A 27,157-nucleotide genomic window follows, 5' to 3' on the forward strand; every position below is an offset into this window, starting at 1 on the left:
CTTAAATATGGAGAGTAAGTCCAACTGGGAGGGGGAAAAGCCCACTTTTATAAAATTAATTTTTTCTTAATGACATTAAATTTGTTTCTGCAAATTATAATCCTACCTTTTAATAACAAATTTAATTCGATTGCCCACTTGAATAATTTTTTCCAGCCTTGGGATTCCATACCACGAGGGACTTCTAAAAGGAATGTTTTCTGGTAGTCCTTCCACATAGAGATCATTAGGATGTGCTTCAAATTTCTGGTAAGGTACAGCCTTGGCTTCGGTGCTCCCTAAGGCTTCAGCTTTACAGAAGAAAAGCAATTCAAAAGACTGGAGACTAAGTTTCCGCTGAAATCATATTTTAATACAATCCATAGCAAAGTATATGTCAACTTTTTAAAAAGCAAAGTATACTCTGAAAACATCAACACCAACTACTGAAATAGACTTAATACAGCAAATGCAAATATTAAATGACCCATGATCAAGAAGTAACTTTCAGTGAATTTAAGTTTCCTGATACGGAGGCCATCTTAATAGCTCTAAGATCTTATTTTTATGTATTCTTTTTTAAAAGATATTTATTTGGCTGCGCTGGGTCTCAGTTGCAGCATGCGGGATCTTTAGTTGCAGCATGCATGTGGGATCTAGTTCCCTGACCAGGGATCGAACCCGGGCCCCCTGCATTGGGAGCGTGGAGTCTTAGCCACTGGACCACCAGGGAAGTCCCTCTAAGATCTTATTTTTAAAATTCTCAGTATCTTTGAGAATAAATAAAGAGAAGAAAATCATGACCAACAATCAAGAGCGCAACTTAAATACTACTTTTTCAAATATCCGGAGGCAGACTTTTGCTACTTAATGCTTCATGAGTACAATAAACTTTTTATTGGCTCTTGCACACTAACTTACTTCAGGCTATACTTTTATCTGTATTGCAACCATGAGATTACTGTTCTTTACCCCTTAAACCTCATCAGTGCACCATTTTCCAAGGAAATAATTCATGGAATGACAAAAATAGTAAGCAGAGGCTGGTTTAGATTAAAAGAGATATATCAAGCAAAATTAAGGCACGAAACTTTATTGTTTAAATCCAGGTTCGAAGCAAAAAGATACTTTTCAGATAAATGAGGAAACTCAATGAAGGACTGGGTAAGAGCAGAGAGACTGTTAATTCTGTCAAGCGTGATGAGGACACTGAGACTGTGTTTAAAACGTCAATGCTGGGACCTCTCTGGTGGCGCAGTGGCTGGGAATCCACCTGCCAACGCAGGGGACACGGGTTTGATCCCTGGTCTGGGAAGATCCCACATGCCGTGAAGCAACTAAGCCCGTGCACCACAACTGCTGAGCCCGTGTGCCACAACTACTGAAGCCCGTGCACCTAGAGCCCGTGCTCCACAACAAGAGAAGCCACCACAATGAGAGGCCCACGCACCGCAACGAAGAGTAGCCCCTGCTCGCCGTGACCAATGAAAGCCCGCGCGCAGCAACGAAGACCCAACGCGGCCAAAAATAAAATAATATAAATAAAACTCAATGTTGTTCAATGGTGCACACTGAACAAGGAAAATGACACAATGCCTGTGATATGCTTTATGAAATTCCTACAAGGGGAACGAAAGAGGAAAGGATGAACAAAATGTGGAAAATCTTAAAGATCACTGATTACAAAAATGGGTATATATGGGAATGCATTGTACTATTTTTCTACTTTTGAATAGGTGTGGCATTGAAACTTTAAAATGTAAAAACGTAATTACTAACCCCTACTATGAAGCCACATCCAAACAGAGCTTGTAAGAAGAAAGATCCAAACAATTTACAAAATATCAGCATTTAAGCATTTATAGGTCTCCCTTGTATTGTGTTACGTTTAAATATTTTACAATCTGATGGTTGAAAAAAGAGTGGCTCCTTGAAGAATCTGCATTTCTTTGATTGTTAGTTTGACTTTCCTCTCAAATTCAAAGGCCTTCTGTCTTAATTTCTTCCTTCATTTCATTAGCACCGAATCTGAAGGGCTCAAGTATAGGATCTCTTTGATAAAAGTAAGGAGTGCGTATTTGAAAAACCAAATACAATTTTAGATCATGGCTGTTATAAGAAATATTCTCTTTTAAAATATGGTTAAAGGCTTTCACACTCACACCTAGGAGTAATATTAATTGTAATTATTCTGTTAAATATAACAAAAAAGAACATAATCCTAATTCTAACAAACTTTCTATAAAATAAAAAAGAACCAAACTGTTGGAGTTGAGAGAGAAACAGCACAAGTTACAGAAAAGAGGAAGGCCAAGTGCATTAGTGTTCATCACATCATCAACGAGGTCTCCCCTATATTAAGTAACCAACCCTCTGTCTCCCTATCCCCCTCATTTTGCTTAATTTTTTCCTGAACACTTAACACCTTCTAATATACTGCACATTTACTGGTTGCTTTGCTACGCATATTTCCCTAAGTTATAAACGAATGCTTCCCAGGGGAAGCATTCACCACCCTCTGTGCTGCTGAGTTCTCAGCACCTGACACACAGGGGGATCACAGGTGCTGAATGACTACGCTGCTGCTGCTATACAACCTTCAAGACTTGTGCTTGATACGACAGACAGTCTTATGTTTTCTTCTTTCCCCTTCAGTAACCTTAAAGAAAGCAACAATTCTGCTGGCTTCTCACTCTCTAAAAAGTAACTCCAGTCCCAAATGACCCACCTGAGGCCACAAGCAGGATTTTGTTGTTTGTCATGTAACAATACATAAACTCTTATCTATTTTCTTGGCTCTGATACAATGAGAAAATATTTTCTACAGGCTAATTTTTCTTTCTATGAGTACACTATCTCACCCATAGCTTTCTCCTTTCATGAGGGAAAAGTCAGCTTGCTGGCTGGCAGGCACCCATGATCTAATAGGATTGGCTGTTTCTTACCCCAGGCTGAATTTCTAGAACTAAATGTGAGGCCAAAGTTTAAGCCTGTTAATGTAGATGCACATTATCCTATGTCAGCTACTCATGAATTATGACGACACTGTGGTGGCATCTCAAATGACAAATAAGGTTCATAATCTTATTTCACTAAATGTCTTGGAAATATAATGATTTTTAAAGTGGTGAAGATTCTCTAGTTTATTGTTCATTAGCTGATTTCTGACCAGATGTACGAGGAGATACATTTTCATTAAGGTCCTACATTCATGTTGGGCGGTCAAGGATACTGATGAGGAAAAACTTACACTCTGACTTTTTTTCTCAGGGCTCAGTAATTTCCCAGTAATTTTTAAAAAACTGTTCCATGTATTTTTATTTTTTCATTAAAAGAAATTCTTTTGAGTCACACTTTTATTTATCTGTTTGTTTGCCGAGGGGCATGTGTGATCTTAGCTCCCTGACCAGGGATCTAACCCGCGCCCCCTGCTTTGGAAGGGCACAGTCTTAACCACTGGACCGCCAGGGAAGTCCTTCTGAGTAATTTTTAATGACACTGGTCCATTCAGTATTTCTTGAGTACCTGCCCAAGCAGCAAGCACTGTTCTACTAATAGCCAAGAGAGACAAGATCTGGGCTGCTGTTTGAACTGCGTTGTAGTGGAAGGAAAACGGTAGCCATTAGTGCTTTAAGAAAAATTAAAGGGTGATGACATACGGTGTGCTTCGTGGTTTATGTTAGAAGGGTAGGCAGTAAAATCTGGCTGCTTTGGGGCACCGACTTTGACTACAGTGACAGCAGTGAAGAAGAAAAAGATATGGAAGATATGGATTTGCAGTGTGTTTTAAATGTAGAGTCAGTAGGAGGCCTTGTGGAAATGAAGAAATCAATCGTGACTGCTAGGGGGTTTGGCTTGGAAGACTAGGTAGAGTGTGGTGCCACTGGGAGGACTGGGAAAGGAACATGCTGGAGAGGGAATCAAGGACTCTATCTAGGACCTGTGAAGTCTGAAGAGCTGTCAAACGGCTGGGTGAATATAAAGGTGTGGTGTAAGAGGAGTTTTCAGGGCTAGAAACTTGAATGTGAAAGTCATCGGGAATATAGACAATACACTGTTTTTGAGATAGAGTGGGACTATCTGTGGAGGGCTCAGGACTGAGCTGTAGAGTAGCACCCCAAAATTTAAAGAATGGACTCAAGAGAGGCACCGACAAGAGAATGAAGAGGACAGCCAATAAGACATGAAGAAACCCAGGAACAAACCAAGAGTCAATAACGTTTGAAACTTTCCGTAAGAATAGTTTAAAATGCTTTAAGAAAGAAAAAAAAATAAGACAACTATGTTGAACACTGCTGAAAAGTACAATAAAGCAAGGGAGTTACTTCTGGTAACAAAAGGTGTTGCAATGATAAACCAAACCTGAGTATTTTAAGTGTTTAGGGATGCAAGCACAGCAAGCACTACAAACAAGACAACCAAAACACTGCTAACCAGCAGCCCACCCTCCAGGGACAGACTGCTCCTGGTGGTCCCCTATATCCCACTGTGGTACACTATTAAAAGGTACGAAGATGGGCTTCCCTGGTGGCGCAGTGGTTGAGAGTCTGCCTGCCAATGCAGGGGACACGGGTTCGAGCCCTGGTCTGGGAAGATCCCACATGCCACAGAGCAGCTGGGCCCCTGAGCCACAGTTACTGAGCCTGCGCGTCTGGAGCCTGTGCTCCGCAACAAGAGAGGCCGCGATAGTGAGAGGCCCGTGCGCCGCGATGAAGAGTGGCCCCCGCTTGCCACAACTAGAGAAAGCCCTCACATAGAAACGAAGACCCAACACAGCCATAAATAAATAAATAAAATAAATTTTTTAAAAAAAGGTACGAAGACAAAAGGATTCCCAAACTGTGAAATGCCCTGTGCTGAATAACCTGTACACAGTATAACTAACTTAGTCAAGAGTACATGGGTGCCCATTACACTATTCTCTTCCCTTCTGTACAGACTTAAAACTTTCCACAGTATATGTTAAAAAGGCAACAATAAAAGAAAACTGGAGATGAGTCATCCATTGTATTTACTTTCTTAAATCAAAATCTGGAAGTTATTCTGTAATATACTTTAGCTAGGGGGGAAATTAAACTTACCAAATTTTTTGCAGAAAAGCTGATCTACCATCTTTCGTAACTTAGTGATTCTGGCATACCACTCTTCTTTTACTGTAAGGGTAATATACACAAATTCTTCAATTTGATGACATTAATCAATTATTAAATGTTACTAAATAAATTATTAAATAGGTGGTATTGTTTTCCTGTTCTAACTAAAATTACTTCTAAGATTTTAGAATGTGTCCATTAAAACAGTGCTGACATTGAATAAAAAGTGTAAGAACTAACGAAACAATAACAAAATGAAAATTCACAATTAACAGTAATTTTACAGAGATACACTAAAAGTGTCACCACTAAAGCTAGGAAATAGAATTCATTTTACTCAAGATCAGCTAGCAGGTGATTTTTGTGATGATAAATTTGGGGCTACAATAATGCTGGCAATCCTTTCATTACACCAACTCTAAGTGATGCAATTTCCATTTCATATCCCCACCCTACTCCCTCCACTCCAGAGCAAAAGAGACTAAGAGAACAGATCATGATTGGATTTCCTTCAAAACACATCTAACCAACAAGTGATGATGCCCATGGCTACGTACTCTAAGAGATAAGTCTTTAACTACTCCTGGGTGTAATGATGGATGATCGTTCAACTGATACTAATACAGACTAGGATACTACAGACTAGGATAATAAACTGTTCAATACATTATGCCAGAAAAATTCTGCATCTCAAACACAGAACAGACATGGTCCTTTTATAGTTTACCCAGAAATGTGATGTTTACATTTATTTATAATGGGTTATTAAGAACAAAATGGGTTTATTATTCTAGAGAATCCTGGACAATATTCCTTGTACATCACGTTCTGATTTGACACACAATTTGACACAAGACTGGAGACCTACCTCCTGAAGCTGGTTTATCAAGCTGTAAGTCTTCACGTGTTGAATTCAAAAGTTCATGTCTGAAAGGTGAGAAAAATTACTAAATATTTACCAGATAATATTCAGCAAAAGTAATAACTACTAGTACTTATGTCATATTCAGTCATCAAAGCCAGTTTTTAAAAGACAGCCTGAACTCCTGAGCACAACTAAATCCTAATTTCTTGAGATTTCCAGAGTAATAAAACCAAATGGTAACTGCAAATTGTTTCATAATGTGCTTCACGGAGTGTGTGTACGCACACGCATGCGCGCGCGTGCGCGCGCACACACACACACACACACACACACACACAGAGTAAACTTTGTAAATCAAAGGTATTTCATAAAAGCATAACACCAAAGGAAGCAAACTGCAAAAATTTTAAATGGGAGTCTTCAATCTTACATTACATTCAAGACAACTTTACTTAAAAACATCTATAATCTGGTTATAAAAACCATATATATTTCAAAACTAACATTTGCAGGACAGTATACATGCTTTTAAAAAATTCTTCCGAATACACAAACACCCCACAGAATTTGTACAATCTAACTTATGTATCCCGCCTCACTCTATTTTGTTGTAATATCCTGAAGTAACAGGGAAGGGGGAGGAGACAGAGATCACAGAGAAGCATGACCATATATTGACCATAATCTTGAAAATGTTAGAAACTAATATAGGGTTAAGTCAATGGAAGAGCTGTGAAATAAAACATTTGCTGAAGTATAGCATTACCCTTCTAAATAAACATAATAGTTTCTGTTTATCAAGACTAACCACATTAACCTTCGGGGAAAGGCTTACAAAGTCCCTTCCAAATGTGAGAGATGGCTTCCCATAAATAAGGACATCGAAAGCACTTGAACAGAACCTGCACAGCATGAGTACCTTGTGGTGAGCTTGCACAAACATTTAAATACCCAAAGATAGAGTTTTATAGGCTTTAAGATCAGCAACCATGAGCAAAAATCTATAAAATTATTTGTATGTTTTCCTTAGTTATTCAAATAAAAATTTCAAAACTTCGAACAAATTAAAACGCAAGCACTGTAAGAAAATGACAGTACAAAAGAGTTCTTAGAACAGGCTTATTAATATATCAGTATGTAGGGGGGAAGGAGTGGTTATTTGATTCCTGACTAGGACTGGTGTCAGGGTTTTATAACAAGCCTTTTTTGTTTACCATTCAATTTCATGAGAGACTACGAAATATTTACTTATTTATTCTTTCATTCTTTCTTCCTTCCTTCTCATTGCCTTGTTTCCTCATCTGCTAAAAAAAGTGTGGGTGATAATGTAAATTCCTTGACTGTACTGGACAGACATATCGGGCTGAATTGCCATTATTATTATTCTGACTTCAAAGCTTGTTCTCCACACCAGGGTGTCTCAAACTTTAATGAGCAGTGGAATCACTTGGGATCCTCATCACATGCAGGCTGGATCCAGTAGATCCAGGTAGGATCTCAGATGTGGTGTCTCTGAAAGCTCCCAGGTGATGCCAATGCTGCTAGTCTGCATGGCTGCCTACCACGTTGTCTCGTGTAAGGAGAGTTTCACTTGAATTGTTCATAGAAAAATGGAGGACAAAATCCTTTAAACTATAATTTATTTGAAAGAAAAATATCTGTTAGCAACAAGTTTCTCTGTGGAGGACAGCTCACCTATTACCTATGGTATTTCTTGGGTCCTTTTTATCCTTAGTTAAATCCTATCATTCCCTTGTTTAATACCAATACAGAGGCAAGCCTGCTTGGTTGTAATCTTTGATCAAGGTGTTTGTTAATTTCCCCACTTTCTCAACAATATCAGAGCATTGCCAGAAAAATGAACATGAATACTTCTGCAAATGACTATCATTCTGCTATTGTTACTGACTTTACTATTTATAGCCCAAAGATACGTGGGAAAAAATTAAATCAGTTATAATATGCACGTGACTCAAAAAGACTCATTCCTATTAGAACTTAACATGAAAGCCACGTAATTCAGGGGAAGTGAACCCCGCCCCCACTCACTGAAGGGTGAGTACTACACGGTCTACACCCATCACGGTGCTATCTTTCCCATGCCTGTGCCTGGCTGAGGAATAAGCACTTGACATAATCCTAACCAAAGAGAAGTAAGGCCATATTCCAAGGTTTCCTTCTCTCAGAGAAACACAGGTAGCTACTGTCCCTCCTAGTAGACATGTCTGGCTGTGAGTGCTGGAACTGTTGCATCCAGCTCACTAGTCTAGTCTAAGGAAACTATCAGCACAAGGAAGGAAGAAAGAATCTGGAAAGGAGCAGAAGCAGAGCCCCAAGTATCACTGTTTTACTTATTTTCTAATTTTTCTAACTTTTTTTTTTTTTGGCCGCACTATGCGGCATGCAGGATCTTAGTTCCTGACGGGGGATCGAACCTGTGCCCCCTGCAGTGAAAGCGCAGAGTCCTAACCACTGGACTGCCAGGGAAGTCCCCAAGTATCACTGTTTTAATCATGCTATCTCTGACCCCCTTGCTACGTGAGATAAGAATCTTACTGTAACAAGCCAATTTGAATAAGCATTTTTGTTACTTGGTGCTAGAGGCATCCCAACTGCTACCCAACCTCTTTCATGCTGCAATCTCTATTTGCTTTCATGCATGTTTGGCTACAGAATTCAAGGTTCAAATCATTCCCAATTCAAACTAGGAAAGAATGACTTAATAGCGTTACATCCATTACTGCTCAAATCAAGTATATGATATCTGTGTGATTTTCATTCTTTATGATGACATGGTCTTATTCTCTGGAACCTAATGATTTCTACCTTTATCCTTAGGACACTGAAACTTTATGAAATGTGACCAGGCATATATCTTTATTTTCTTCTCATATCCTTTCTCATGTCTCATATACACAATCATCTTTACAATTTATAATACTAACAATCTTTTAGCCCTTTCATTGAAAATTTTAGTTTAGCAATAATATTTGATAATTTCCTAGACAACTCTTCTCCAATTGTTCCTGTTTACAAATGCATCTAATACTTGCTTCATGCATCTAATAGAAAGTTTTCATATATCGACATTTGCTGAAATATGTTGATATATGCCCTCTTAGTTTTTTAAAACTTTTATTGTAATCTTAATAGAATTTTAGTCAGTAGAAATTATGGAAATGTGTGATGTGGCTGCCATTTTTAAATGGAAGCATTTACACTTCCAACTGCTGCACGTAAGTTTTTTTTTAAAGCTCCTTGCTACAACCCTTACGTCAGTGCTAAAGAATTTATAGCATTCTGCTATTTTTTTCTTTTCATTCTTACTTCTATTGTTTATTTTTATTTTTACAATCGACTTTATTTCCACCTATGCTTTTTAAAATTCAGGCCTAAAAAATAAGACACTGATACTTCAATATTTTCTTTAGCATACGTAGAGAAAAATTGTAAAAGAAAATAACAGTTGTATGCCAGTCAGGCACGGACAGGTGTTCATACTCCAAAAGCCAACCCTGGCATAACTTACACAGACACATTGAAAAGTAGAAATAAAACAACATATAATAACTCAAACTTAATTTAAATATAGCCCTAGTGGTTAGTGAATATTTGTCAACAATATAAAAAGATGCACTAATCAAGAATAAAGACAAAAGTCCAAGAGTCTTACTTCTTTATCACAAAACGAATCCTTTCCTTTGCAAGTAATATCCTCTCAAGGCGAGGAATTCCGTAAGTAGATGGCCTTCTAAAAGGGATTCCTTCCGGAAGTCCTTCTACATAAAGATCTTCCACGTGGGACTGGAAAAGAGGGTACGGGATCGTCACAGGACCTTTGGCTTTTATAGCTTGAGCTTTAAGGGTAAAAAGAGAAAGGGAAAATTATGAAATGACAAGGATTAAGCACAGTTTGTATAAAAGAATAATAATCGAATACATACATATTGCTTTGTAACTTTTATTATCACTGCATCAGAAGCAAAATAGTACAAAAGAACTAAGAGGAAAAGAACACCAAAGGTGCCAGTACTCTACTTAGTCAAAACTGCAATGAAATAATATATTATTTTGAAATAATGTAGATATAGGCAGACTTTCTACTCAAATTTGAACCACAAATGACCCCAGAAAAATATACCAGTTAATTTCAGCTAATACATACAGCATATAATGAAAGAGAAGTAATATTTTAAAAACGTAAATGTTCATGTAAAAAGGATTTTTTAATAAAATAACTGAAGCAGAACATTTTTCTGAACTGTAAAAATTCTAAGATTTATTTACCGAGAGTAAAATAATACAACAGCTGCAACAAGCCAAATGCACAAGGAATCTTAAGAATCAAATACAATGAATAGACTTTGATAGTTTTATTAAACAAACTACAAAGAGTCAGTTTTTCTAAACGATAGGGGACATTTAAATATCACTGGGTATTAAACAGTGTAATGTTTTTAGGTGTGACAATGGAACTGAGATTAAGACAATGCATTCCTCTCACCCAACTCGGCATTTTACAATTTAGAGTTTTGAGAGGTGAAATGACATGATGTCTTGGACATCAGAGTTTTAAAATGTTCTTGCATCACAAAGAGGACAGGAAAGGACAAGAAAGAAAATATTATAAAATATTAAACACTGTTGAACTTGGGTGATGGATATTTAAATAGAGGGTCTCTGGAAGTATGAATTTCATAATAAAAAGTTTTAAAAAGCATCAGCTTACGTTCATCTACAACACAAGCACATTTTTAGCTAGCATTAAGAATTGCACAAACATTCTGATACTAAGTAAAGCAATGCCAAGTTCTCCATGACTACATAGCAAACACCACTACTTCTTTCAAAGGTTTCTAGTTCATGTAATTAACATATAGCACCGTTATATAAACTGCTTTCCAGTGAACAGAACAGCACAGATGCTACTGACCTTGCCAGAAAGGTTCCAAAGCAAAAATGACTACGGTTGACTCCCCTCAGCCCCTGCTCCCTCAGGAATCACCTCTCAGAACAGGTCCACTTTTTTGCTGGTATTTTATGTAAAAGTTTATTTGCTAAACATTAATCTTTGTACTCAAGTTTCAAGTGTACCATATTACACATTAATTCTGAGTTAGATTTAATATCCTTCGTGGATATACTACATCTGAAAATCATATTCACATTTAACAATGAAAATACCTTCCCCGAAGGCAATTACCATTAAAGATGCTTTGAAATTATGAAATGTGAATATTGTTATTATAATTTCACAGTGATTGGTAAACGTTATTCTCTTATATGCAAAATAATCAAATAAATATATCACCATCACAAGAAAAGTAAAAACATAACCTTTGCTTCTCTTTATGAGAAACACAGAAATTTATAAAACTGTGATAAGTAAATTACTTTAATTCATAATAGTACTAAATTAAGAACACAATAACAAAAATATAAACAGGAGGCATTTATTACATACTTACATCCCAAGTATTATAGGAAGCACTTCACAAGCACTATCTCATCTATCTCATCAAATCTTCAGAGTAGAGCTATAGTTCTCATGCCTTTCACAAATGGCTCAGAGAAGACTAAGAGAACATGGCCAGACAGCCTGTCCCCATAGCCTGTAATCTTAACCACCACGTTATAGTGCTTCCATGTAGAAAGAATATGTTGTGAGTTTTTACTTTGAAATGGTCTAATTAAAATCACAGGCAATAGGACTTCCCTACTGGCACTGTGGTTAAGAATCCACTTGCCAATGCAGGGGACACAGGTTCGAGGCCTGGTCCGGGAAGATCCCATATGCCGCGGAGCAACTAAGCCCGTGCGCCACAACTACTGAGCCTGCGCTCCAGAGCCCACGAGCCACAACTACTGAAGCCCACGTGCCTAGAGCCTGCGCACTGCAATGAAGAGTAGCTCCCGCTCACCGCAACTAGAGGAAGCCCGCACGCAGCAACGAAGACCCAACGCAGCCAAAAATAAAATATAAATAAATAAATTTATTAAAAAAAAAAAAAAAAAATCACAGGCAATAGACTCTGACTACTGAAACGTGGGAAAAATACTGAGAACCTTAAGAAAATAACTGAAAATATTAAAGAAAAAGTTACTGAATTCCTCATGAAGTTTACTCTAATTCTAGATCTTCACTGAGGAGTATTATAATCCGTGATAGGGAACTGTTCAAGTTACTTAAAGTAAATAATCCCAATGTGGTTTATCATTTAAAAACTTCACTTAGAGGGGCTTCCCTGGTGGTGCAGCGGTTGGGAGTCCGCCTGCCAATGCAGGGGACACGGCTTAGAGCCCTGGTCCGGGAGGAGCCCACATGCCGCGGAGCAGCTGGGACCATGCGCCACAACTACTGAGCCTGCGCTCTACAGCCCGCGAGCCACAACTACTGAGCCCACGCACCACAACTGCTGAAGCCCGCGTGCCTAGAGCCCATGCTCTGCAACAGGGGAGGCTGCCGCGGTGAGGGGCCCGCGCACCGCGGCGAGGAGTGGCCCCCCGCTCGCCGCAGCTAGGGAGAGCCCGCGCGCAGTGGCGAAGACCCAACGCAGCCAAAAGTAAAAATGGATAAAATAGATTTATAAAAAATAAAATTAAATTAAAAATTCACTTACAGAAATTCAGTAATGCAGGATAGCATTACAGACTTTCAAGTTAAAATTCAGTGTATTATACACTTTTACAGCTTTGCCAGTCATTTGCAAAGAACTCTCCAAATTTAAAAAACCCAACAAAACAGGTATTTTTAAACAAATTTTGCTATTTCTAGGTGAGCATTTGATACCAGGTGATAATAAATCTTGTTTCTCTGATTACTATATAAAGGTAGCTATAGGACGTTAATACTAAAAGGAAAAGAGAATTTGAGATCTAACAAACTCAGGTATCTATTGAGAGTAGGGGAAATAAGGGCATCTAGATGAATACTAGATTTAACACATCAGGTTTAAGGAAGACTACTGCTTAAGAAAATACTCTTCAATTAAATCTCCAAGATTCAAGATTTTGCAACAAATATATAAATAAACTCCCAAACATGCATGCTGAAAGTTTAACAGAAATACTAATTGACAAATAAAGAAAGGAAACTTCTTCTAAAGCTTTGTTGTGATCTGGAAAGAAAATTTCTAATATTTGGACAGACACTATCCACTACCCTTCCAGGGACAGATAAGTAAGGAAGGCACAAACACTGCTAGAATGGGACTTGCTCACATTAGATGAACAGTAATTCCACTGTTAAAAAGCTTACGGACAAAACCTTACAGGAATTTTTGAGTTTAGACTTACCATACTTTCTTTCAAACAACTCTTCAACTTGTTTACGCAGGTCAGTAATTCGAGCATTCCATTTCTCTGAAAATTGAGAGAAAGTTAAAACTCAATGATAAATCCCTGTTTGGAGGCACTAATATGTTCTTAAGATGACCCAACATCTAACAACTTATTTTCTACATAATATATCCTGATTTTTAATAATCCACCTGTCTATATAATTTTACTGTTTTCCTAAGGACTTTCTCTTTTTTGCGGTTCTTATAATTGGTTCAGTGAGAGATTATAGGGTTGTTTAAAGATTATTTTCAGAACACTTCATACTGAGTACCTCTTTTTAAACTTATAAATTCTGAAAAGCAGGAGGGCAGAAAAGACCCGTCAATTAAACACTACAAAGTGAGGAGAAAAAGAGAAAGGTCCCCAAGACTGTGCAGGAAACCTTCTAAAACATGTCTAAGTTGTACGGAAATAAGACTTTATATACAGTTGCAACTTATAATAGCATGCTAAAGAATATATATAAACTTACTATATATATAACTTCAATTTATATTCAGTAATTATGACTAAGACAACTTAAAATACTAAAGTACTATTTAAAAAACGTATAAAGCTAAATGTTCCATCTATTCAAAATAGGTATCACAAACACATCTTGCCACTAATATTTTACTTAGTCCCTTCAAAAGGATACCACTGTGGTTTGATTAGAGGCCAGCAGTTACACAAAGCAAGAAAAATTAATATAAAAATTATATCTGAAATAAAAAAGTGATCTAAATCTCAGACAAATAACTGAATTACTAAGTCATTAACACTGATTTTTAAGTCTACCCATTTTTTTTTGGGCCACATTACGGCTTGTGGGATCTTACTTCCCTGACCAGGGACTGAAGCCAGGTCCCCAGCAGTGAAAGCATCACGTCCTAACGACTGGACTGCCAGGAAATTCCCTTAAGTCTACCAATTCTAGTTAACAACAGAAGACACAATGTCTTATGCTTTGGTATACACAAACATGTGTAAGCAGTGTCTGTAAGGTTACTTCAAACTGTCCATGGCTTTCCTCAGCTTAGATTATAAGGCAGTAATATATTTAAGGCATCCTCCCCAAAGAATGCTGTAACTCTTCAGTAACAGAAAAAGTTCGGAAGGAAAAAAAAGAAAAGAGGACCACATTTAATCGAGAACTTACCAAAGTTGAACTCCCTCACTTTCCGTTTGCCGGCATTGGCAGGTTCTGTGACTGGCGGCTGGGGAGGCTCATTGCTCTTTGGTCTCTTGGTAGGTGGAGAATAATCATCATCTTGAAAAAGAAAACTATCATCACTGGAGGAACAGTCTAAATGAGTGACAGCCACTGCCTGTAAAATCCTCAGCATTCGAAAGACGTGGGGGGATTTAAATATGATTGGGACAGCAACCGTTATTTCTGTATTGCCATTTTCAGCGTATTTTTTCCCAGTTACATTTCCAGCTTTTCTACTCTTTTTGGAGGTGCTCAAGTGAATAACACTCGTTTTCCTTTGTCTTGCTCTTTTTTTTCAGTCTGCTTAATTTGAATTAAGTCATATAAATTTCCCCTTCTCCTAACTCCTCTCAGAGAGTTGTCTAGAATTATAGTGTATTTTAAGTCTTCCAAGAAAAGGGTTTTAATGGAGACAGCTACCAACAACTATACAAATATATAAGAAAACGGGAAGAAAACATATCTTGAATGGAAAAATATTTAAGCTTATACAAAATTCAAGCACACATAAAGGAGGCTGGATAACTGTATGTTAAAAACTTTTAACAAACGAAACTAAAAGAAGTAAGATTATATTATTTGTGAAACAGGTATTGTTGATTCATCCAATACAATACCCATGTATGTAGAAAATGAGCGATCATATATTTAAGCACTGAATACAGACTACCCAAGACTTTGTAGTAAGAGTTCTTTGTGGCTATGCCTGCAACTCAACTCTGCCGTGATACTTCAATACATCTGGTGCTAGAATAAAGGACACTGGATCAAGTAAGAAAAGCTATCAACTGTCATCTTCTTCTGGTCCCTGAAAATATCAGCTGACACACTACTGAGATTTCTGCTCAAACACCATCTATAAATTATTGAAAATACCATTTTCAGGTATCTATACTTTAAAAAATGTGGGATGAAGAAGAAAATAATTACTGGGTTAAAGGCAACAGCAGTAATAAAAAGATACCATAAGATACACTAAGTTCCCCTTTTCAGTGTAATTTTCATTCTCATTTTATAGCTAAACAAACAAGATCAGAGAATGCTATATGACTTAACCATGTCACATGCTAGATAGTGCAGCTGAGATGAAATTATGGGTATCATTCTTTCAGCTAAGCAGGTTAACTCTCAAAAAACAGTAAGAAATTCAAATTTAGCCTAATATACAATGATGCCTTGGACAGCAATGGCTAACTTTTATATACTTTGTATGTTAATCAAGGGAAAATCTGACTAAAGCCTAAAATACTTAAATCTCATTCCTATCATAGCATCAGAGAACACAGACATGGCTGCCCTTGTTCACTGACTTTGGGTTCTTCCTTTACAGACAAAGCCTGTGGAAACGAAAATCCATGGATGCTCAAGTCGCTTATATAAATTGGCATATTATTCACATATAACCTACGCACATCCTCCCTTATACTTTAAATCATCTCTAGATTACTTCTAATACCTAAGACAATGTAAGTGCTATGTAAATAGTTGTCTGGCACATGGCAAATTCAAGTTTTGCTTTTTAGAATTTTCTAAAAAACTCTTTCTGAATACCTTCCATCTGCAGTTGGTTAAAGCTTGCAGATATGGTGGGCCAACTGTAATGTCAACAGATATTCTGACTACCTAAAATCATTTACTGACTGACTATTCAAACCAATAAGAGAAAAAGGTATCAATGTCACTGATACCAGATAAAGTCATATTAGGACCCATTTATGTGCTGGGAAAGGGAATACTATTTCAGGAACAAGTTATCGTATAAACAACTTACGACACTACAAAAACTTTCACGCGTTGAATTCCACTGTAGAAACCCATGTTCAAATCCAGAAAAAAACAAAAACAAATTTGTAGTAAAAAACAATTTAAAAAAGACAAACTACCAGTAAAATAAAACTTGACTATGTAACATGGGCTCATAACGATTAAACTACTACAAGGATTAAAAATGGTCAGAAGATTCTTAAATAGGTTATTAAATAGATTCACACCCAAGTAGATACATTTTGGAAAACGTATTAGGTATTTCTCTAATGTCTGGCTTTCAATTCTGAAAACAGACTGACAAAATCCCCCCTTTCCAATTTTCCAAATAGATTTTTAGACGCCTGAGAGTATTTTCAGGCTAATTTGCAAATGGTAAAATGAAATATACTCATTTCACCCATGAATATTGTCAAAGCATTTTAAATGCTTAGTATTAATATTTCTTTACAAACATTAAGCAATGACATTTAAAACAAAAGTATTTTCCTTACAGGCCAATGCAGCCTAAATATTTCTATAGATTATCATTTAAAATTATTGCTAATTGAATTATATAACATGAAAACCGAAAAGAGTATAAAATAAAAAAGAAAATATAGCTTTAGGATGGTAATGAAAAGTCAGTGCTCTATTATATTCATCCCAATTGTAATCCGAACGGTTTGAAATTGAGGCCAAGGGGAAAGGGCAAGAGAGCTTTTCTTTAGTGTCCAAGACCTCATTTGTTCAATCAGATTAACTTATTTTAAAACAAAAGGATTTAATAGTATAAATATATTTTATGAAAGTACCTCATCGACCATAAATAAAAAAAGACAAATCTAGGAGAGTGTTTTTTAACAAGATAACAAATGATTTAACAGACTGTAAAATATTAAAAAGTGATTATCACATTTCTCTCCAGTGACAAATAATGAAGTCAATCTATTAAATGTAAACAGATGAAATTAATTATGTGTGATGATAAAATACCACAACATATATTTTATTAAAAGACTAACCCATTTCATATATTTATTACCGGATCTTAGAGTGTTTTAATTCATATGAAACATCGAATGAGATCAAGAAGAGCTATGAACTCAACCACACCTTCTATTTTTTTTTCTACTCTTGCAGCAAAAAACTCTGATTTTGAAAAAGTATGAAAAACTGTTACTCTTGACCTCAAAATCTCTTTCACAAAGGATCCAAATTATTTCCGTGTAGCAGAAACCAGTCTGCCTCTAACAATCAGTCCAGCAGGTAGCACTGTTTTCTATCATGGTGCTTCAACATTATAAACAACCACTTCTGTGTAAAAAGACACATATCTCTGGACACTTCCAATTTAAGCCCAAACGAAAAATATTTACATCATCAAAACTAAAAGCTTATAAAATGAATTTCAAGATATTTTAACATGCAAAAGCTGCAATTCAGTGAGGAATATGTCACAGCTATGCCTCAGTCTTAAAAACAAGCCTCCCACCCCTTGAAAAAAGGCAGTAACAGACCCTAACCCCAAATTACTATCTAGAAAAATCCTGTTTTCCTTTTTGCAACATACTTACAAATATGCCTATAGATAACACAGACCTCAGAGCTAAAATGTGTTACTAAACTCATCTAATTCTTGATGAATGCATTAATAGCATATAAAAATTTTTTCTGATACTCTTTTCAACATAATCAAATTGGTAATGTTTTATCAAATAATCTGACACCTATTCAAAGTAAAAGAAACAAATCAAAATAAACCAGGCACTCTTTCTCTTAATTAATTACCCCTACACATTTCAAATTAATAGGTGGCATTTTCCACCCATGGACCCATGTCCTAAATCCTCCAAAAGTCTAATTTTTACATAATAATTGGATGTTCACTAAGTGATTTGTTAGCAACTATAAAGTTGAAAATACAAAATATTCAAATGATAACCTACCCAATTACATAGATTCTATGAACTCTCATGTAACATTTATAAGATAAGCATGATAACTACACAGTGACAAACAGCAAAGACTATTATTGCTCTATCTTCAGAAATGCCCAGAATTCAGTCACTCCTTATCCCTACTGTCACCATCCAGTTCTAAAGCACCTCCCTCTCTGCCCTGGATAACTACAATAGCTTTGCTTCCACTATGGTCTGCTCTCAGTCTTTACAGCAGCCCTGTTTCTTCAACAAGGAGGACAGAACTTATCACTTCTCTGTTCAAAACTCTTCAATGGACTTGCCTACCTTGTTCACTCCTTAGCACCTAGTACAACCCCCAGCACACACAAGGTGCCTGGTATTTGTGGACTGATTAAATGAACATTTGAACAGTGCAGTCCTTAATTTTGTGCGGCAGCCAAGTATTTATCAATGTCCTAAGCATAAATTTCATGAAAAAGGATACCATCAGAGGATGAAATCCAACTATTCAAACTCTAAAACAGTGTTATCCAAAGTGGCCCTGGCGTAGGGCTGTGGTGGTGCGCGGGGACCCGGTGCGGTGACAGTGGTTGCTGCAGGGCTGATGAGAAACTACTAAAGTTCCTGTGGACGCAAAGTAGAATTTCATAAGAACATAGTGGATGGAGAAGAGAAAACCTACAGTGGCTATAAGGGCCCTGATGCCATGCATGTAAAATTGATCTCTTCGGATGGTCACGAATTTACTGTAAAAAGAGAACATGCGCTAACATCAGGAACAATAAAAGCCATGTTGAGTGGCCCAGGTCAGTTTGCTGAGAACAAAACTAATGAAGTCAATTTTAGAGAGATCCCTTCACATGTGCTATCAAAAGTATGCATGTATTTTACCTACAAGGTTTGCTACACTAACAGCTCCATGGAGATTCCTGAATTCCAACTGCACCTGAAATTGCACTGGAACTGCTGATGGCTGCAAACTTCCTAGATTGTTAAATAAATTATTTTTAAAAAAACCAAAAAAGTATAGTCCATATATAGGTGGTATTGTGAACTCCATTCCGGTTGTGTAAATATTTATGTATAGTTTTCAATTTATTTAAGAAAGAAAATTTAAAATTTCAAAGAGTCTTACTTAAGACACAAAATTAACCTTTTTAATCTACTTAAAATCAATTTGAAGGGACTTCCGTGGTGGTCCAGTGGTAAAGAATCCGCCTTCCAATGCAGGGGACTCGGGCTCAATCCTTGGTCGGAGAACTAAGATCCCACATGCCACAGGGCAACTAAGCCCGCACGCCACAACTACAGAGCCCGTGTGCCTCAACTAGAGAGGCAGCGTGCCACAAACTACAGAGCCCACGCGCCACAACTAGAGAGAGAACACCCACTAGCCACAACTAGAGATAAGCCCGCGCGCACCACAACTAAGACCCAACACAGCCAAATAAATAAATATAAATAAATAAAATTTAAAAAATCAATTTGAAGACAAATTAAGTTAAGAAACAATCAGGGCATTAGGCCACAGCAGAATAAACATGTGAATGACTCAAGTTCGGGGGAAAACGTGTTGAAAGTGAACTGCACAGTAAGGAGACCTCTTCTCAAGCAAAACGCTTCCCATTATTAGCACACCCATGACAGCCAGACCTCAAACAACTCTTAGGTAAGATTGTCTCTGTACTTATCAAAGACACGCATGTGTCAAAGACCTGACAACAGTCTGATTTTACCCAGAAATGTAGTCATGATGTTTATGAAATTAAGGCACGCACAGCCATATTACTCCAAGGGGGTATTTCCCAAACCTAAGTCACAAAAGTTATACATGCGCACCAATGTCTTCAAGAACAAACTGATCATCACAAATGGAAGAGCACATCTCAGCTCAATAGACTATTTCCTGCAGTTTAACGTGTCTGCATCAATCTCAATTAAACCCTTCATAACTTCACATAATTGCAAATAAAGATATCAAGGTTAAAGTACTGTGGCAAATCTTACAAACTTACTTGATGACAAAGTTTCTTTTTTCTTTTCTATAAACTTTTTGGGAAATGCAGAAAGATACAATATGAGAAAACAAAAGTCACCCCCAGGCAAGCAGGATTATCTTATTTCCTTCCAAGCACAAGTATTTTCCTAAACAAAACTAACATAGTTCTATAGATACACTTTTCCTTTTAAAGGTGACTTGTTCTTGCAAGGCAGGGTTGTTTGTTTTTTTTTTTTCCACTAAGCATATTACACTAGGGGTCTTTTTTCAGATCACATATTTAAAAAAAAAAAAAAGTTACCATTTCAATGCCAATATATTTTTTCTAATATGAGAATGTATCAAAATTTAATTTTCTAACTATGGATATTTTCCTAGTTTCTAGCATTTTATAATCATCTTTCCAGAAAAAAATACAATATACTTATAAAAAGATGTGCATGTGAGTTCTCATTTGAACTTCCTTGTTAGTATCACAGATTACATTTTACCTTCCTTAATGTATGGATAACAATTAATTAGCAATTTAATTAGAGTTGGTATATAATAGTTTGTTCGTAAACATATATCCCACAGAAAATGCTACCCTGTAAAGTAATTACGTTACACAGACCTGGTATTTCACTGGTCTTCTGAACATAAGGCAGCAGCCTCAATAGCAAAATTCTACTTGTTGACAAATTTGGATGATGTATCAAACTTCTGGTACTATGTCTTAGTTTAAAAGAAATGGGATTTATCACTCCCTCCAAAGAGTTAAAACTGAAAAGATTGACACACGTTTCAAGTTTATAAGTCATTTATTTCATAATTATCTTGACATCCCTTTAAAGGTCTTATACTATTAAAAACAAGTGTTTATTTTCTAAACAATTCTAACAAATTGTTTATCTGTTCTTTATCAGATAAAGATAAACAAATTGTTTATCTTTATCTGTTTATCTTTATCTTTATCTGTTTTAAGATTTGTTTTCAGATAAATCAATGTGGTTATTAGTCCTATTTAAAAGCTTTATGCTAATAATTTTAATCATCAATTTTTCTTATCTCTATAGGAAGGAAAAGGTTCTTAGTGTTCATAATATAAATATAATATTTATAAATTTTCTTCTCATAGTTGAGTTTCAAATTAAAAAGCAATTAAATTCAATTATTGTGGACTTCGCTAGCAGTCCATGAAGACTCTGTGCAACAGGCTGGGGTTCGATCCCTGGCTGGGGAACTAAGATCCCACATGCCGCCCGGTGTGGACAAATTAGTTAATTACTTACTTACTTGACTAGAAACAATTCAAAACTGCTTTTAGGTTAGTAAAATTATGTTAATGATAAAATATGTATATTAAATTAATTGAGATGTTAATACACAAAGTATGAGAAAATTTCTGATATTAGGTAAAAGCTACCAATCAACTTATAATTTAGAAGCAATGAAGACAAACACTTTGAATAGCTTGAAGTAGCCAAACACCGTAAATAACCAAGTGGACACCAGTAGGAGACAGGTTATTTAAAAAAAAAAAAAAAAGAAAAAGGAAAGACAAAGATAGCAAACCAAGAAAGGTTATGTAGCAGTTAAAAAATAATAATAATGATGAAGTACCAAGATGTAAAGTTATGGAAAGGAAAAACTACGGGAAATGTGATATGTGTGTATTTTATTTGTTCATACACAATAAAGTGCCATCTACCACTGAGTAGAGGGTCACTGGAGCAGGGCGGGGGTTAACAGAGCTGTATTTTTACCTTAGAAAAAACTACTTTGAGGAGAAAAAACTTAGAGAGGAATACTGTGAGATAACTTCAAAGGAAAAAAAATCAATACACATTTAATAATTATTAAATATAAAGCGTGATACTGTTAATAATTAGCTGAATCTTTCAACAATTCAGGACAAACTGGCTCATCTGCATTCATGCATTATCTTTGAAGAAAAAACTATATTTGAAGCAACTTTAACTATATAGAGAGATTTCTTTAGAATATTTTTGTAGCTGCTGCTTCAAAAGTTTTGAAGGACAGATTATATGCTAGCCTCTAACTGCATTTTATGGGGGAAAACTATCAACACCTTCTCCTCCACTTCACTAAGGTAGACACAGGGGTTCCAGTACTAATTAAGTCTCTTATATCACACCCAATAACAGGTTATAAATCTGTTTTCGTGTGCATCCAGTCTGGTCATAGTTTTCGCTTTTTAAAAATTCTCTATTCCCAATGATAGAAAGTATATAGCTTGGCCCACTGCTCATTTTCACGGCTTACTTTTGTTGTCTAAAACTCCCAAAGCACTGGGTGTGCTGGTGGGATATGGGCTGCTTTGGTCACACATACACATATATGCTTCAGGTTTTTTTTTTCACAAGTTTCCTTTAAAAATGAATGAAATGCATACTTAGCAATGTGAATGTGACAAATATTTTTATGACCAGAAGTAAACTTTTGGAATCAATGCTTTTAGATAACTAACCTTCAATAGTCACCTCAACTTCGGGGTCCTCACTTGTTTCTGAAGGGACATGTTGAGTAGAATCTTGAAAAAAATAAAATTCTAAAATGACATTCATTATAAAGCACTTTCTATTATGTTCCAACATTTTACTGATTTGATATTCCAAAAGCAGCCTACTATAAAATTTTACTGGCATTTTAATTCATCTCGTATTTGTTAAATTAAAATATCTGACCCTTTTCATTGTAAGTAGGGATAAAAGAAAATAAAAAGTAGAGAAACTCTGGAAAACTATTAGACAATACCAAATTACCTGCATTAATGGACTCAAAAAACTTTTATTTTTAGAGGAATAAAATTATAATGAAGTACAATTATTTTCCTGCTGTAACTAGAAGACGCTAGGATAAAAACAAAGGCTTTATTATTCTTTTTAAACTATTTCTCCTCTTCTTTCAGAAATCCTAGGAGTGGCTTATATTGTTAAATAAAACCACAATCAAATTTTTTGCAATGGGGACCTTCATATCAAAACAGTGACTATAACAAATGCATACAGGACTGTATCACCTAACTTTATATGCAACATACTTTACAAAATTAAATATTTGTGTTACTACACAAAACAAATGTACATCAGAATGTTAGTGCTGGAAGCTCAGCTAGAGAGTATCTTCATCAACTCTCTTTTCATTTTGCAAAGGCTGAGAGATTAATTGATTTGCCAAAGATTATGTTTACTTGTTAGTAAAGGAATAAAGAACAGACCCGAACTTCAATTCGACTCTATTAACACTGCAATATGACAATAAAAATTTCCTCAAAAATAAAGTAGTTCAAAGCCTAATATCTAATTCACATTGCCCAATGAACCCCAGTACAATTTGTCTTGTATACAGGTATCTCCTTGCTATAAATACTGCCTATCCAAAACAGAGGATTTTGTCACAGAGGAAATATCTAATTACCTACACACAGTAAAAGAAAACAAAAAAATTTCATCCACACCATCGTCTATTAAAAAAACAAGAAATTTAAAATGAGCATTTCAATACTTCTGCAAGAAATGTATTCCAATTAGAATACTCTAATTCTAAAACTGAATTTGGAAAGATCAGTCAACTTTCCAGGGACCTTCAGAACTCCCTCCACTCGAAGAAAGTAAAAGATCAAATTACTGATTTTTAAAAAATAAAACAAAAAAGCAAATATAAGGAATAAAAAGGTACAGAATAGAGTTCCTTTTTATTCTTAAAAAAATAAGGCTTGACATGACCAGTTTATGTGAGAAATAATAATTCTAAAACAATGTCCAGTTACCTTAACCAGTTATTTTCCTTGGGAGAAATCTACAAAAATTCTTTTGGAACTATCTAAACGGCTTAGCAACAGGAAGCCATTCTGCATGGTAACCGTTTAACTCAAGATTCCAATAACTAAAACAGCTGTACCATAGTTGAATATCCACTCAGTCCTACAATCAGAGGAGGATGGTTGGCTAAGAGACAAAGCAGTCCACGGGGTGGCTGTGGATATAAAAATGAACCGAGAGGAGATCTTTCTTTCATTAATCGTATGGAGAATACATTACCCTACTTTAAAAAATGGTACTAATAGTATGTTTTAAAATGAAATGTGAACAGAGCCAGTAATAATTTTAATTCTAACTATCAAAACCATTCTTTCAAAATATGGCAAAAAATGACCAAGAAAAAATGGGCAGCATTTTGCATCATGAAGAGTTTTACTTACCACTTAAGTTTTCCTCCCCATATGCTTTATTATTCAGTACAATAAAAGAGGTATATTAAATATCATCTTAGGACTAAAAAAACCACCTGTTGGCTAAGAAGGCATACCATAACAATCATCATTTCATTTCCAAATAAGGTGTTTTAAGGATAATGTTCTCTATAGAACAGAACAACATAATACAAGTACAGCAAAGTAAAAATCCCTGTATCTAACCTTCTGCTGGTACTTCCATTTCTGTTCCTTCATTGCCCTCTGAAGAATGATGGCTTCCTAAAAAGAAAATATACCACATATAATAAACCAATAAACACTGATATTGGAAGAAGAGATACTAGGTAACAATGCAAATAATAACATGAATACAAACTGATTCCTTAACTCCTTAGCAGTTAATTCAAACAATGTTATCTAATTCGGAAGAACATGTAACACTTCTGTATGAAAGCTCAAAAAATTATTTTAAAACATAAACGTATAGATTAAACCGAAGTAGGTTTGGGGATTTACTATTAGTTACTGGAACTACACAATATAATTACTGACAGATGTTAGAATTTGAGAAGTAGAATAGTATGTTTCAAAGTGCCATGCTCATCTGTCAATGACACACACACAAAAACACACACCAGAGTAAATTTCTTCTTTGCTCATAGACTCTATCAAGGCTAGATAAACAAGTTCAGGCTGGGCTGTGAAATGTTTCCTGCTTTCCATTTTTACTATGGTGGAAGCTATGGAAACTCAATCCCCATTACTTAACCAAAGTTGCACTTAAAGGAAACTCGTAAGTTAAAACTTAAGATACTACCTTTAGTCTCAAAAGCATTTTAATTCAGGTAATATAATCTGCCTGCTTCTAAACACTGGAACATAAAGCAATGTATCAGGTTAGGCAGTCAAAAGGGAAACAGCCTCACCCTATCAGAGAAGCAGCTTGACTCACAAATAGGAAAGAAGTAATCTAAAACCCAAGAGAGCCAATGAGGACAAGTGCCCAAACTGCCCCAGAATATTTATCCTCTGTCCTTAAATGTCTGAGCTACTAACATAGAAAAGACTGAAAATCACTGCCTTCGTGTATAAATAAAAATATATTACCTATAAGGAAGAATAAAGCACAAAGGGGGAGGGGAAGCAAAATCAGGTCTATTTTGTCATCCATTGGTAACTAATTAAAGAAACTATACTAAAGGTACAATTCCCAGACACAGGTTTCAAATACACTTTATCTTGATTTTTAAAGAACACTGACTACAAACACTGTCATTCAGTGCCTAGCACCTTTGAATTTAAAGTGCCATGCAAAGACCAAATGTTTTTGGTTTTCAATGTCTAACTTTATGGTGCTGTAATTATCTGGGGATTCTTTTCCACTTATTTCATATTCTGAAAACTCACCTGAGCTCAAAACACTAGATAAATCTATAAATCTGTAGCCATGAATTATTTCTTTATTGAACTTCTTAAATACGCTTTCTCAACACACAGCCCCCACCCCCCCTAATTAAACGTTAACATTTGAATTCATGGAGCATTGGGTTCTTTGACTATAATGCCAAAGAAAACAAAAATGTGAGGTCAAAACAATGAGAGATAACGGAGGAGAGGCCAGTACTTAAAAAGGCAAGATTGGGTAAGAATAAGAAAAATTAAGGTGATTGTCCCACCCGGTCAGAATATTACAAGAGTACATGTAAACAATGACTCTACGTGTACTTTTTGTTCTTTAAAAATCTGAAATAAGCAATTACATTTATATTAAAAGTAAAGCTAAATAAAATAAATCTTATGAGCTAAAAGCCAGAATAGACAGAAGTAAAGTAAAAGCCAGCACAAATAGCCTATGACCATCAAGTTAGGGAACACTACACAGAAATTCCCAAAGAGGTATTCAATCAATAAACTTAGGGATTTACAAATGATATCTTACAACCTTTCTAAAAACTAAGTATCAACATGACCTTATTGATATTTACATTACTAACTATGCAATATAAGCCTTATTTCTGACTATTCTGATATAAGGTATAAATGTGTACTTTACCTTAAATATGAAAGTGTGTCATGTACCCATTTCGAGATTCATTACTAGATTCACAAAAGGGAAAATTGGTTTTGAAAAATTGTTGCTTGTGAAGTTCATTTATATGTTTAAAAAAAAAAAAGGCCAATACATTTCTTTTTCCTTTTCCATTTAGAAAAGTAATAATACAGATATAAATACTAAAACACAGTCTGTCCAATATAAAGAAACATTAAATAAGAACAGTATGTGGGAAAATGGAAGTGAAAAAGTTATACCTTGCAAAGACTTCGAAAGGGGGAGTTTGTCATCAACATCATCAGTTTCAGAAGGGCCTGCTTTGGGATACAAAGATAATACTTCAAAAGTAATCCCAAAAATGTATTTTGGGTCACTTCAGCAAACAAATTTGGGCGAGAGATATGGAATAATACAGCCTTTTCATGAACAAAAAAGGCAAAAAAAAAAAAAAAAAAAAAAAAAAAAGAAAAGAAAAAAAAAGACTGACAAAATGAATGGTGTCAATTTATGGTCTTAGTGAATGGAAAAGGTGTATTCAGATAAACTCATATACAGACAGTCAAAAGAAATTTTGAAAACAACTAACTCGACGTGAATTGAATGGGAACAATATGTCTAAAATGGTGGATATGGGTAATGTTCATGACAGCAAACTGCAACTTTCACTTCATACATATTATAAGTGCAGATATATCTTACAAGGTGCATTTGTTTCTTCCTTGCCAAATATTTGGCTTAATGTTTTGTCATACTAAAGAAAAATGCAGAA

General features: G+C 35.7%; 1 protein-coding gene and 1 pseudogene across 4 annotated transcripts in view; one reads left to right on the top strand and one right to left on the bottom strand.

Annotated features, from left to right (window-relative positions):
* Positions 1-27,157, bottom strand: part of GTF2I (general transcription factor IIi) — a 96,099-nt gene that overhangs the window by 19,364 nt on the left and 49,578 nt on the right. Inside the window, exons 10-18 of one of the 4 annotated variants that reach the window (XM_068524992.1) lie at positions 26,646-26,705; positions 24,558-24,614; positions 22,608-22,670; positions 14,417-14,527; positions 13,234-13,299; positions 9,611-9,794; positions 5,941-5,999; positions 5,061-5,132; positions 107-290 (exon numbers count right to left, since the gene is read on the bottom strand). In XM_068524992.1, coding sequence (XP_068381093.1) covers positions 107-290; positions 5,061-5,132; positions 5,941-5,999; positions 9,611-9,794; positions 13,234-13,299; positions 14,417-14,527; positions 22,608-22,670; positions 24,558-24,614; positions 26,646-26,705 — 856 coding nt within the window. The remainder of the gene's footprint in view (positions 1-106; positions 291-5,060; positions 5,133-5,940; positions 6,000-9,610; positions 9,795-13,233; positions 13,300-14,416; positions 14,528-22,607; positions 22,671-24,557; positions 24,615-26,645; positions 26,706-27,157) is intronic. The other 3 variants (XM_068524989.1, XM_068524990.1, XM_068524991.1) reach the window with 3 other exon arrangements.
* On the top strand, positions 18,845-19,134 carry LOC137749873 (elongin-C pseudogene; annotated as a pseudogene).

This window comes from Eschrichtius robustus, chromosome 16 (assembly GCF_028021215.1).
Source record: "Eschrichtius robustus isolate mEscRob2 chromosome 16, mEscRob2.pri, whole genome shotgun sequence".
Lineage (NCBI taxonomy): Eukaryota > Metazoa > Chordata > Mammalia > Artiodactyla > Eschrichtiidae > Eschrichtius > Eschrichtius robustus.